The following is a 13,458-nucleotide window of genomic DNA, read 5'->3' as shown; positions in this document are numbered from 1 at the left end:
TTCATACTGTCAGTCTGCACTTCATGCCTTACTCCCTTATTACTCAAGTTTACAGCCAAATAGGAAAATACGTATGGACCTATTTATACAAACACAAGCAAAACCTATGCAGAACAATGTTAACAACAATTTCCATCATATATAGTACAGTAATTAGTTTTTGATCCTCAAACACAAGCAAAACCTATGCAGAACAATGTTAACAACAATTTCCATCATATATAGTACAGTAATTAGTTTTTGATCCTTAACCCAGCTTCTAGAGCCAATATTAACTCATTTTCTCTTCTTAAAACTTGCTTTAGAAATAGGAAGCATGCAAAGCACTTGTGATACAGCAGTTATTCAGAATCTTCTACTCTAAAATTCCATTATATGAACTGCAACTAACTCACTTAACAATTTTCAGCCACATAGAATCAAACACATTTGTGGATGGATAGTTTGTGATTTATGAATTCTTGCAGCTGGCAAGAATCCAAATGATTTCTACCACTATTATTCAGCCATCTTCCCAGACTTTAAAGCCATCTATGTTATTTCTGGAATACTGTCAGCATAGACTGAAATTGATGTCTCCTATTGTTTTATGTGTATTCGAAACTACTCTTGCAGATTCTTTGTATAGTTAGTGGAAATAAAGAGCTACCTAGAATTGCTGGTTTATGATGGGACAAACCAGTCTCTAGGTTCATCTCCAATGGCCTGAAATTTCACATGTCGATTACAAAAAAGCCTAGGCAGGGTCTGAACTCTTGAAATAAACTTCTGATTTGTTAGATATGTCCAAAGACTAGCAACATTTTGATTTTTTTAAATTCATGTTTTTATATCACTGCATTTCCAGTCATATCACTACCAAAAGAATGCCCCTGAAAGCAAAAAAAAAAAACCCAAGGGCCATGTTGTTCAGAATATTTTAATACAGCAATTATTTTCTGTCTTGAAATGTGCACATATTATTCTCAGTACAACAGAGCTATTAAAACTTTCTTGGTTCAGATTAAGGTGTGATAAAATGTGTTCAGTTCTGGAGACTTAAACAAAGGAAAGACATGGATCTATTAGAGCGAGTCCAGAGAAGGGCCATGAAGACGATCAGAGGAATGGAGCACCTCCCACATGAGGACAGACTGAGAGAGTTAGGCCTGTTCAGCCTAGACAAGAGAAGGCTCCTGGGAGACCTTATAGCGGCCTTTCAAATGTATTTACAAATTATAATAAATAAGTATTCTATTTAGCTCATTATATGGGGAAGTACATTTTATATTAGAATCATAGATCATAGAATAGTTTGGGTTGGAAGGAACCTTAAAGATCATCTAGTTCCAACCCCCCTGCCATGGGCAGGGACACCTCCCACCAGACCAGGCTGCCCAAGGCCCATCCAACCTGGCCTTGAACACCTCCAGGGATGAGGCAGACACAACTTCCCTGGGCAACCTGTGCTAGTGCCTCACAACTCTCATTGCAAAAAAATTCCTCCTTCAGTCTAAATCTGCCCCTCTCCAGTTTATAGCCATTGACCCTCATTCTATCACTACACGCCCTCAGAAACAGTCCCTCCCCTGACTTCTTGTAGCCCCTTCAGGTACTGGAAGGTTGCTATAAGATCTCCTCGGAGCCTTCTCTTCTCCAGGCTGAACAAGCCCAACTCTCACAGCCTGTCCTCGTATGGGAGGTGTTCAGCCCTCTGATCATCTTTGTAGCTCTCCTCGTAACCATTCCAACTGCTCCATATCCTTGTTACATTGAGGATTCCAGAACTATATTGCCGAGTTCCTTGAACAGGATGGATGGGATGATCTAATCTCACCCCTGTTTATGTTCCTTTAGAAAAATTTTGTGCTGCACTCATTTTTTCTTTTAGATTAACACTAAAAGAACTAAATTTGGATTATGTCAAAAAAAGATGATTGTGTTGTGATGAAAAGCGCGCTTAATGCTTGGTAAGAACAATTGCAGTTATTACCTGTGCAAAATAAGACTAAGGCTGTAGCATTTAACAGCCTTGTTTTTAAGACTTGTGAATGTTTTAAGAGCTGTGATACCTAAGTTTATACTTCTGTAGCCTAGCAACTTCAACTATTTTGCAAAACAATTTAAAATAACATTTCTTAACATTCTAATAAAACCCCACATTTTTCCCCCTTTTGTTCAGGTATGAAGATTTTATAAGTAACTAACAAAAACAGTCGGTAGGTTATTAGGTAAAGCGGTAAGCTGTGTTGTTTTAATTGTCGGTAACCTCTCCAGTTTACATAGAAAACAGCAGAAGAAATTGAGAAAGAATCATATTTGCTCATAAAATCATTAATACTTTGTGTTTCAAATTTTGATAAAGCCACTTATTTCAATTCCATCATATATTCAACTTCTCAACATTAAGTCATTACTTACTTAGTGACAGCTTGTTTCTGAAACACTTCTAAGTCTTGCTCCATATTACGGATCATCCTAAAATAGTGAAACAACAACAACAACGAAAAAATAATTCTGATTCTTAAATACATGCATTCACACAGCCAAGTAGTTCATACTGGATAGTTCTATGCTTTCCTTTCGAATTCTGTAATTCTCCCTTTGCAAACAATAGAGCAGGGAAATGTAGCTCTGATTACAGGCTGGAATGGGCAAGATGAAAACTTCTGAAGGTCAGCAGCTCTCGTACTTGGTGTAGCACTGAGATTACTAAAAATGATGCTAGCTTGAGGATAGCCCTGGATTTCCACAATGAACAGTTTGTTTTGAATCATTCTCTGCTGTGTGATATCAATGACTTGCCAAGACACTAAAACCATGTAAACCTAAATTTGTCATAGATCCATGGCTGCATTTATCAGCCATTTTTCATACCTTCACACATTCTAATTCAAGTATATGAGGGCTATAATTGCTCTCAAACACAGTTTGGACTCCCTTTGACTATTTATTCCCCTAGGGAGCAGATGTAGTGCTCAGAGAAGTACCTCAGCAAATGATGGGAACAAGACTGTTGCTAAGACCAGTCCAGTTCTGTGGGTCCAGCAGGACACAAGGATGTGGGGCAAGTCAGGCTGCATGTAAGAACAGGAGCCAGCCCCATTATGGGTGACAGGATGGCATAGAATCATAGAATCATCAGGTTGGAAGACACCCACTGGATCATCGAGTCCAACCATTCCCGTCAGTCACTAACCCATGCCCCTCAGCGCCTTGTCCACCTGTCCCTTAAACACCTCCAGGGAAGGTGACTCAACCACCTCCCTGGGCAGCCTGTTCCAGTGCCCAATGACCCTTTCTGGGAAAAATTTTTTCCTAATGTTCAGCCTAAACCTCCCCTGGTAGAGCTTGAGGCCATTCCCTCTTGTCCTGTCCCCTGTCACTTGGGAGAAGAGGCCAGCACCCTCCTCTCTACAACGTCCTTTCAGGTAGTTGTAGAGAGCAATGAGGTCTTCCCTCAGCCTCCTCTTCTCCAGGCTAAACAACCCCAGCTCTCTCAGCCACTCCTCATAAGGCCTGTTCTCCAGCCCCTTCACCAGCTTTGTTGCTCTTCTCTGGACTCGCTCCAGAGCCTCAACATCCTTCTTGTGGTGAGCAGCCCAGAACTGAACCCAGGATTCGAGGAGCGGTCTCACCAGTGCCGAGTACAGAGGGAGGATAACCTCCCTGGACCTGCTGGTCACGCCATTTCTGATACAAGCCAAGATGCCACTGGCCTTCTTGGCCACCTGGGCACACTGCTGGCTCATGTTCAGTCGCTGTCAACCAACACCCCCAGGTCCCTCTCCTCCAGGCAGCTTTCTAGACAGACTTCTCCTAGTCTGTAGCACTGCACAGGGCTGTTGTGCCCCAAGTGCAGGACCCGGCATTTGGCCTTGTTAAACCTCATGCCATTGGACTCAGCCCAGCGGTCCAGCCTGTTCAGATCCCTTTGCAGAGCCTCCCTACCCTCCAGCACATCAACACTTCCACCCAGCTTAGTGTCGTCCGCAAACTTGCTCAGGGTGCACTCGATGCCTTCATCCAGATCATTGATGAAGACATTGAACAGGGCTGGACCCAGCACTGAGCCCTGGGGAACCCCACCCCACCCCACATCATCACCTGAGGTGACACTGCCCCGGGGGCACTGGCTCCAGGGGACACCATCACCCGCGGTGACTCTGCCCCAGGACCACCCCCCGGTCTGTGGCTCGGTCCCCGCGGTCGGCCGGCAGCGGGTCCCCCCTGTCCCCGCTCCCCCCCGGTACCTGCCGCCCCCGGCCCCGCTGCAGCCCCGCTCGGTGCCGGTTCCCCCGCGCTCTGCGGCTCCGCGCGGGGCGGGCGGCGGGAGCGGCCGGCGGGTTGGGTTTGTACCATGGCATCTATTTTTTTTTCAAACAGTGTTTTTCCAGACGCTGTTACACCCTTTGTTGTTTTGGAAACGACAATGATGCAAGAAGGAGATGCTACTACGAGAAGTGGAATGTTTTTGATTTAAGCTAAACCAGAATTCAGTTTCATCTATATAATTGTATTTTTTTTATTGTTATATCTATCCGGACTTCTGCAAACCCTTCTACACGGCCCCCCCCCTCAACATCCTTCTCTCTAAATTGGAGAGATATGCATTTGATGAGTGGATGGTTCAGTGGATAAGAAGCTGGTTGGAGGGTCATATTCAGAGAGCAGTGGTCAATGGCTCAAAGTCCAGATGGAGATCTGTGACAAGTGGTGTCCCTCAGGGGTCTGTACTGGGACCAGTGCTGTTTAATATCTTCATCAATGATATTGACAGCAAGATTGAGTGCACCCTCAGCAAGTTTGCAGATGACACCAAGCTGAGTGGTGCAATTGCCACATGAGAAGGATGGTTCTGGAATCCTCAACATAAGAAGGATGTGGAGATGTTGAAACAGGTCCAGAGGAGGCTACAAGGATGATCAGAGGGCTGCAGCACCTCCCAAATGATGAGCCTGGAGAAGAGAAGTCTCCAAGGAGACCTTATAGTGACCTTTGAGTACCTGAAAGGGCTACAAGAAAGCTGTAGAGAAACTGTTCACAAAGGCTTGTGGTGATAGGACGAGGGGGAATGGGTATAAACTGGAGAAAGGCAGATTCAGGCTTGACATAAGGAAGAATTTCTTCGTATGGGAAGTGCTCTACCCTCCCGTGAAGTTCATAATAACATTAAAATTAGTCCTTGGAAAGTAATAGAATATGCATAAGATTTCTGGGAAAATTCATCCATATGCATGTGAGTGGGAAATCTATTCCATACCCAGCTCTTGTCTTGCTGTACATTATTGATGGAGATCACTCCCTCCTGTTGCGCAGGCCTGTTGAAGGATGCTTGATTCCAACACTCCCATGTGAGTCTCAGAGAGCTTATTTGCTGACATTTTCATTGTCACACAAGGTGGGCATTGGGGAAAGGGGCATGTGGGTGCATTGGCCCAAGTGGTGACACAGGCTGGGGGGGCTCTGAGAAGAGGGCTGAGGGTGTGCAGATCCCCGTGAGAATCCCAGTGTCACTCATGCCCCTGGTGGGACCATGCAGCCTCCAGCAGCCACCCAGCCATCTGAAGGGAACAGAAGTGGATCTCACGTCAGTCGTTGCCACCCACGGCAAAGAACATTGACTTTTCATAGAATCATAAAATCACCAGGTTGGAAAAGACCTTTGTAGATCATTGAGTCCAACCATTCCTATCTGCCACTAAACCATGTCCCTGAGCACCTTGTCTACCCATCTTTTAAATACCTCCAGGGATGGTGACTCCCTGGGCAGCTTATTCCAGTGCCCAATGACCCTTTCTGTGAAATTTTTTTTCCTGATATCTAGTCTGAACATCCCCTGGCATAGCTTGAGGCCATTCCCGCTTGTCCTATCAGCTGTCACCTGGGGAGGAGGCCAGCACCCTCCCTCTACAACCTCCTTTCCGGTAGTTGTAGAGAGCAATAAGATCTCCCCTCAGCCTCCTCTTCTCCAGGCTAAACAACCCCAGCTCTCTCAGCCGTTCCTCATAAGGCCTGTTCTCCAGCCCCTTCACCAGCTTTGTTGCTCTTCTCTGGACTCGCTCCAGAGCCTCAACATCCTTCTTGTGGTGAGCAGCCCAGAACTGACCCCAGGATTCAAGGAGCGGTCTCACCAGTGCCAAGTACAGAGGGAGAATAACCTTGGCTGCCTGGGCGCACTGCTGGCTCATGCTTAGCTGGCTGTCAATCAACATCCCCAGGTCCTTCTCCTCTAGGCAGCTTTCTAGCCAGCTATGTTTTGCTTTAACATAAGCAGGCACGGTGGGTTTTTATCTTCCTCTTCCCTTTTTGTCCCCTTTAAAACACTATTACAACTAGACAATGAAGGCTGAAGATTACCCTTTTCTTTGTGAATGATGAGCTATGCTTTTGTAAAGCGGCTTCCAATGATTCTCAGAGTATCCTGCAAAAGACCTAGGTTTGGGTGACACTTCTCTTCGTGTTTTTGTGGGCTTCAGTCTGTCTTATTCAACAACAAAACACTTGAAGAATCACCACTATTTCAACTTTTTACAATGGTAATTTGTGCTTCCAATGTTTATAGATCTCTTCAAACACCAGGGAAATTTTTCTACCAGGACAGTATGATCCACTTCGTGTTTATGTGATGAAATTGCACGGAGCATTTTTGGGAGCTCCTAGTCTATTTATGTGCACAAAATTTTGAACCTTTTGCTTTGTTTTGCTTGGACTATTTGCTTAAATTAGCCGAGAGAACTGCATTATTAATACAGGTTCTAAGGAACAATCTATTTCATTTGTTTCCTACCTACTGTGCAAAGGCAGATTTTCATGTCAGCAGAAATACAGTTTCTAGCTATGAATGATGAAAAATATTTTTAAAAATTAAATATTAAAATAAAATCATATACAGGGTTTCAGGAAAGAGTCTGATAAAGTTTGTTTACTCACCCTACAAAATAACAGGCAATTTTCCCTTGTAGTTTTCTTACTGATTGTTTTTATTATTGCTTTACACTTTTTTCATGCCTGTATTTCATTTCAGGAATATTCCAGGAACACTTTAGATATTTCTTTGTCAGCAGCTGCTGGGTGAGGGCAGGCAAGCCCAGAGCTGTGGGTAATGGGGAAGGACAGAGCTCTCCCCACCACAGCACCCAGCCAGAAGAGCAGAGTGGGAACAGGGTGGTGTGACAAACACTTATTCACTGGTAAAACATTGAAAAGGACGAAGTCTTTGAAGCAAAGACAATAGTATTTTTATTTTACAATTCAGCACTGAATTGGATGCCCTTCTAAATAAGGCATACCATTGTACAAAAGCAGGAGGTATAGATACTAGTTTTTAGACAAAGAACTGTGTAAGTCCTCAAAGAATATTAATTTTTTTAGGTTACCCAACCATGTCTGGTGACTTCATACAGGTTATCTCTTGACCTAAGACAACTACATCTTACAAGACTATTAAGCATATCAATAAATTCTTTCAACTCTAAGGGAGTGTTTATTCTTTCAGGTTATTCATCCATGTCTGGAGATTGCCTGCATATTATGTCTTGATACAAGACAGATTTATACTACAAGATAATCAGCATACAGACCAGCTGCAGCAAAACGTATTAATTAATTCTCACAATGATGACTGGCATCCACCACAGCCAAGGGATGGCCAGACAAACCCACAGCAATGGGCAGACTAGAGGTGATTCTGTAAGGCAAGTCAGCAAAATTAGGAGCAGCAAGGTACAGTGCTGAGCAAAGGCACAGATACAGCCTCAGACAGGGCTCAGGGGCACAGTCTTTTGAGCTAAAATGCGGCTCCTGAGCTGAGGGAACAGCTCCCCAACACAGCATTTTCTGTCTCGTAGCAGCCTTGACCCCAGGTTAGAGCTGGCTGTGTCAGAGCTGGTCTTGAGGACAGACAGCTACATCCTTGGGGAAGAAGGAAGGACCTGTTGCTGCACTCAGAGCCCTGAGAAAATTTTCTTCGCTACACTTATGTGATCAAAATTTTCTTCATTACTTACTTACTTGTAGCGATTAAGGCACGGACTCAGTCCTGAGGTGACAAACGAGATCACTTTATTAAGTGAACACAAAACCTTATACAGTGTTTCTGTACCCAGTCAGCAGCCACCCCAGTGAATTCCCACCTATGAGAATCCTGCAGTTACAGTGATAGAGTGCAACCCGCTATTTACCGCAGATGTGCCCCTTATCTTCGTGTTTTCTGTCTAATGCATTCTTTCCTTATTAACTCACGGGTCTTAGTAAAGATTCCAAGGTCTCAACAAGCCAGCAAGCATGAGAATACCGGCCGTTGCTCTGTGCTTGCTGCTAATATCACGGATGTGCCGAGGCATCGGCCGCTCATCCCAGCATATGCGCGACAGTGAAATCTTTCATGCCTCCACTTACTTACTGTTGATTCAAAGAAGAGAGCTTCCAAATCCCATTGCCTTCTAGCACTTCTCACAAAACTGGAAGGCTAGGTATGGCTGGGTGAGGATTCTGAGATAATGACTTAATAACAACTGGATGGTCGTTATTAAGTAGGCATCCTTTATTTGCAGCTCTGGGTGCATGGGGAATTGCTCCGCTAAACATGCATATGAAGCGAGAAAACCGTGTGTCTTTTAAGTTACAGATCTATGCATATTCATTTCATCTCCCCAAAATGTTTTATATATTCATTTTTCTGAAACATCATCAACATATCTCCATGCCTCATCCACACGTGCAGTTGGTCCTTTGAGTGGTTGTGAGGACCCCTCCTGAGAGTCCAAAGATGAAGGCTTGAAGTCTTCAATGGTCCTTTTCTGCTATCGAAGCAATGTGGCTTCCCTAGTTAGGTTCTTTTTTAAACTGGTCCTCTTTTAGATAAACAATTACTGTAGCTCAAAGCATACATCACTTTAAGTTGTACACAAGCTATTTATCACTGTAATAGTATTAATGTGAATAAATCACATTGAAACATTGATTTTTGCTACCTGAAATGTTTCAAAGATAATTTCTTCTAATTGAAATACTGTTTTAAAATTGCTTTTTTTTAATAGTAATATTTAGGATTATACTTTTAAAATACTTAAATTTAGGAGGATTTAAAATTTTAGGTACAAGTAGTAATATTCAGTATAAGTGCTAGCAAGTTTCCATTTGTTCATCTGGAGCAACTGAAGCAAACTTTTCAGCCACTGTATTCACAGTATATAATTTTAATATATTTAAGTATATTTTAATTTCCTCCCTGTGTCATCATCTCCCAGTGACAATCAGTTATTCAGAAATTTAACTTCCACCTGTCATCCCCAAATAGAATTAGAAGAGCAACCTAAACAAATGCCAGAAAATAATTTTAAAATTGCATATCAACAATTTCAAAGGTTTTAGAAAAACAATTCCCACTGCCTCTAGCCAGAGTTGTGTTTCAAACTCCCTGATCTGCCTTCAAATATCTCATTCACTATATCAAAAAAATCCCATATGAAATTGTTGACATTTTCTATTTGCTTTTGCTCATCCACATAATCTCTTGACTAGAGCTTGTCTTATGAGACCCCAAATTTTACTTGTTAACTTTAAAGAACATATTATACACACACTTTACAAATTATGATAGCAGGCACGAAAATGGAAACCACTTCCAAATCAATTTATAGATTACACTTGATGGAAAGCTATAAGCACACTTCTGTAGGAAAAAAAAGGAGGTAGATAAGGGCAGGGACACAACAGGGTATGACCAAATGTCAAGCAAGACAAGGTAAAATACTATTGTATAAAACCAAGGGGAATTAGCTAGGACAACACCCACTGTCACAACTAGCTGGTAATAAGGGAGTGTAGGGAAAGCCAAGTAATGATCCAAGGGGTATACTGTTCTACAGTTTTGATAGCACGCCCCTTGCTCAGCCTGGGATGCGTGTACCAAGGTGAGATTAACAGCTCCAGTAGAAAACCTGGAATAATCAGTGTAAATAGAAATGTTGATCTTCCAACGTTAGCATCTCTGAATTTATTTTCCACTTTTTTTATGTCGCACTGCAACACATTATTGACAAGTATCTTGTTACCAACACAGTATCTGCCACAGATGTTCCTTTTTCCAAGAGAACTGTGGAAGGTGAGTCTCATTGTACAAGATGTCTTCTGTCAGTGAAATTGTCAAGCTTTTATTGATAATAATCGTGAAGCATATAGCTATTCTAACAGTCTTTGCTGAAAGAGAGGAAACATTAACTCTATTAGAAAATCCATTCCACCACTAAATTGTAACATGAAATTTTAAAGCAGTCCTAAGTAAAGCTAAATGCTTTTAGTCTAATAATCATTCTGATAATTTGGTATATTTCTAATAATAAATTAATAATGTACAATTCAATATAGCATATTTCCAGAGGAGAATAAAAGAAGTGGTGTTAAGGGCATAGCATAACTGAGTTGCAATTTAAGTGACAAATGATTATATACCCACTGGCTATCGGTCCTAAGTATGTGTCACTAGAATTCTTCAAAATGTGTTCTTTTTGTAGTGTAATATGGAAGGGGAGGTAAAAGCTAAGTGCATCTGTGTATTTAACTTTAAATTCAGTTTTCATTTACAGGATCTATTCACATCTTACCTTCCAATCACAGATGATGAATTTGATTGAACATTTTGTTGCAGTAGGCTCAGCACAGATCTCATATCATAGAAATCACATCAGATTTGTGATTTTATGTGACAGGTTCATAGCAGCTCTATAATATTTTAATAATTACATTCTATATGTTAGTTTGAATGTTTGTGAACATATTGACTAAATTTACAGAAGCTCTGTTAGAAGTGACAGGGAGAAAAAGGAATAGCTCAGTATAAGTCATCCATCAACAAATATGCAGAAGTCACTGGGAGACAATAAAACATATGAAAAGATCCCTAAGACATAAGCTATAAGAGAAGAATACCATTAAAAAAAAATCGTTGCAAGAGGGATTTCCGTTTGTTAAAATGAGGCAGACATAAAATCTGCCTGAGGATTCTGAAGGTACCTAACCAATTTACTTGCAGAAGCTGATAAATCCTGACATAATACAGATGTAGATCTGGAGTGCTGTTTCTAAATATTGTGTTTCTAGTTTAAACTGAAAATTACTCTTCTTCTTTCTTTTAAAGCAGCTTATGAGATCACTGAAGGGAATAACAGAAAGCACTTGGCTTTAGCTGGATTTGCCAGGTAAACTGACTGATAAGTCATATTGTGGGCTGGGACCTGGTCTAAAAGTGGAGAACTGCAAGACTTTATCCTGTGAGAGGAAACCTGAAAATTAAGGGTGATGCTCTGAGAGAATTCAGAAAGGGGATAAAGGGGCCATTAGGCCTGTTGCTGTGATGCTTAGAAGTTAATTTTTCTGTGTCATTCTTTAACGATGACAAAAATAATCACAGAATCAAAGAATCATTTATAGGTTGGAAAAGACCCTTAAGATCATCGAGTCTCACACTGCTAAGCCACCACTAAACCATGTCCCTAAGCACCACATCTACAACTCCTCTAAATACCTCCAGGGATGGTGACTCCACTACTTCCCCGGGCAGCCTCTTCCAAAGCTTGACAATCCTTTTGGTGTAGTTATTTTTCCTAATATCCAGTCTTCTTGGAGCTGCACCTTTCCTGGTGCAACCTGAGGCCATTTCCTCTCATCCTATCACTTGCTAGTTGGGAGAAGAGATCAACACCCATCTTATTACAACCTCCTTTCAGGTAGTTGTAGAGAGCAATGAGGTCTCCCCTCAGCCTCCTCTTCTCCAGGCTGAACAGCCCCGGTTCTCTCAGCCACTCTTCATAAGATTTGTGCTGTAGACCACTCACCAGCTTTGTTGTCCTTCTCTGCACATACTACAGCACTTCAACGTCTTTCTTGTAGTAAGGGGCCCAATACTGAATACAATATTCGAGGTGTGGCCTCACCAATGCTGAGTACAGGGGAACAATCACTTTCCTAGTCCTGCTGGCCACACTGTTTCTGATACAAGCCAGCATGCTGTTGGCCTTCTTGGCCACCTAGGCACACTGCTGACTCATATTCAGGTGGCCATTGACCAGCACGCCCGGGTATTTTTCTGCTGGGCAACTTTCCAGCCATTCATCTTCAAGCCTGTTGCGTTGCATGGGGTTGTTGTGGCCCAAGAGCAGGATCTGGCACTCAGCCTTGTTTAATCTCATTTATCTAAGACTAGTTGATGTATGCACAAAGTGAAAAATATCTTTTTTTAAAGATTTCTTCGTATGTTTTTCTGGAAACTCATAATAATGTTTAGCATTACTGCAACACCTCTTAGCATGGCATAGTCTTCCCTTTGTAGCCATTGCTACTGCAGCTTAAAAATAATACATGATGGTTTAGCAACATGGAGATCATTTCCATTGCTCTGCAGACAAGAATGTAACTTGGTTAATTTCTTTCTTTTCTTAGAAATATCAAATGAAATATTCTATTGTTTATGTTCTTGCCTGCAATTGAAAAAAAGAGTAAGGACAGTTTAATCTGTTGCTATGTTTTGTGCCTCAGTCACTTCAGTGGCTATCTTGTGCCACACTGACATAAGGATTTGTTACAGGTTATTCTAGTTAAAATAGACAGGTTATAGAAAAGCATATGCTCTTGAAAGCATAAATTTGTGTTGGTACTATCTAAAGGGATTACAAGAATCAAATCATGTATTTGTTTCGTCTTAAATTATTTTATGATAGCACTACAATACAAGGAAGAATTCAGGCAAAAATGCCAGAAGGCCTGCATGGAGGAACAAGGTGCTCCTGGACCACCTCGAACACAAAAGCAAAGCCTGAAGAGGGTGGAAGCAAGGACTGGTATCACCTGTTGGAGTGGGTCAATAGGAGAGGCACAAAGATGATCAGAAGGAAGGAAAACCTCTCCTATGAGAACAGACTGAGACTGTTGGGTTGTTCAGCCTGGAGAAGAGAAGGTGCTGGGAAGACCTTATAGCAGCCTTCCAGAACTTACGGGAGGCCTAAAAGAAACATGAAGAGGGACTTATTACAAAGGCATGTAGTGATAGGACAAGGGGTAATGGCTTTAACCTGAAAGAGAGTAGACTTAGATTAGGAATAAGCATTTTTTTAGTGTGAGGGTGGTAGACACTGGAACAGGTTGTCCAAAGAAGTCACGGATACCCCACACATGGGAGTGATCGAGGACAGGTTAGATGGGGCTTTGAGCAGCCTGATCTAGTGTAAGGTGACCCTGCCTGTGGCAGGGGATTGGAATTGGATGATCTTAGAGAAGTTTGCCAAACCATTCTGTGATGTTAATTTTAGTTTCCAATGGCATGAAATGTTGTAAGGATTGTGGAAGCTGTTTTTGGTCACATTTGAATTTAACAACTGAAGGATGGATAATTGGAACTTTTGTAGTCTTGCACATATTTCAAACAGGCCTACTATTTTGACTCAAGCACATTAAGTGAATATTCTGCTGAAATAACTTGTG

The 13,458-nt window shown here is 41.9% G+C and overlaps 1 protein-coding gene across 1 annotated transcript in view; it reads right to left on the bottom strand.

Moving 5' to 3' along the window:
• DEUP1 (deuterosome assembly protein 1) overlaps positions 1-2,456 on the bottom strand; it is a 48,705-nt gene extending 46,249 nt beyond the window's left edge. Inside the window, exon 1 of the mRNA XM_069883403.1 lies at positions 2,401-2,456. Coding sequence (XP_069739504.1) covers positions 2,401-2,456 — 56 coding nt within the window. The remainder of the gene's footprint in view (positions 1-2,400) is intronic.
• Between the last annotated feature and the right edge of the window lie 11,002 nt (positions 2,457-13,458).

The sequence above is a fragment of the Phaenicophaeus curvirostris genome, chromosome 1 (assembly GCF_032191515.1).
Source record: "Phaenicophaeus curvirostris isolate KB17595 chromosome 1, BPBGC_Pcur_1.0, whole genome shotgun sequence".
In the NCBI taxonomy this organism is placed as follows: domain Eukaryota; kingdom Metazoa; phylum Chordata; class Aves; order Cuculiformes; family Cuculidae; genus Phaenicophaeus; species Phaenicophaeus curvirostris.
The sequence above is the reverse complement of the archived record's forward strand: the minus strand, read 5'-3'. Positions and strand labels throughout refer to the sequence as shown.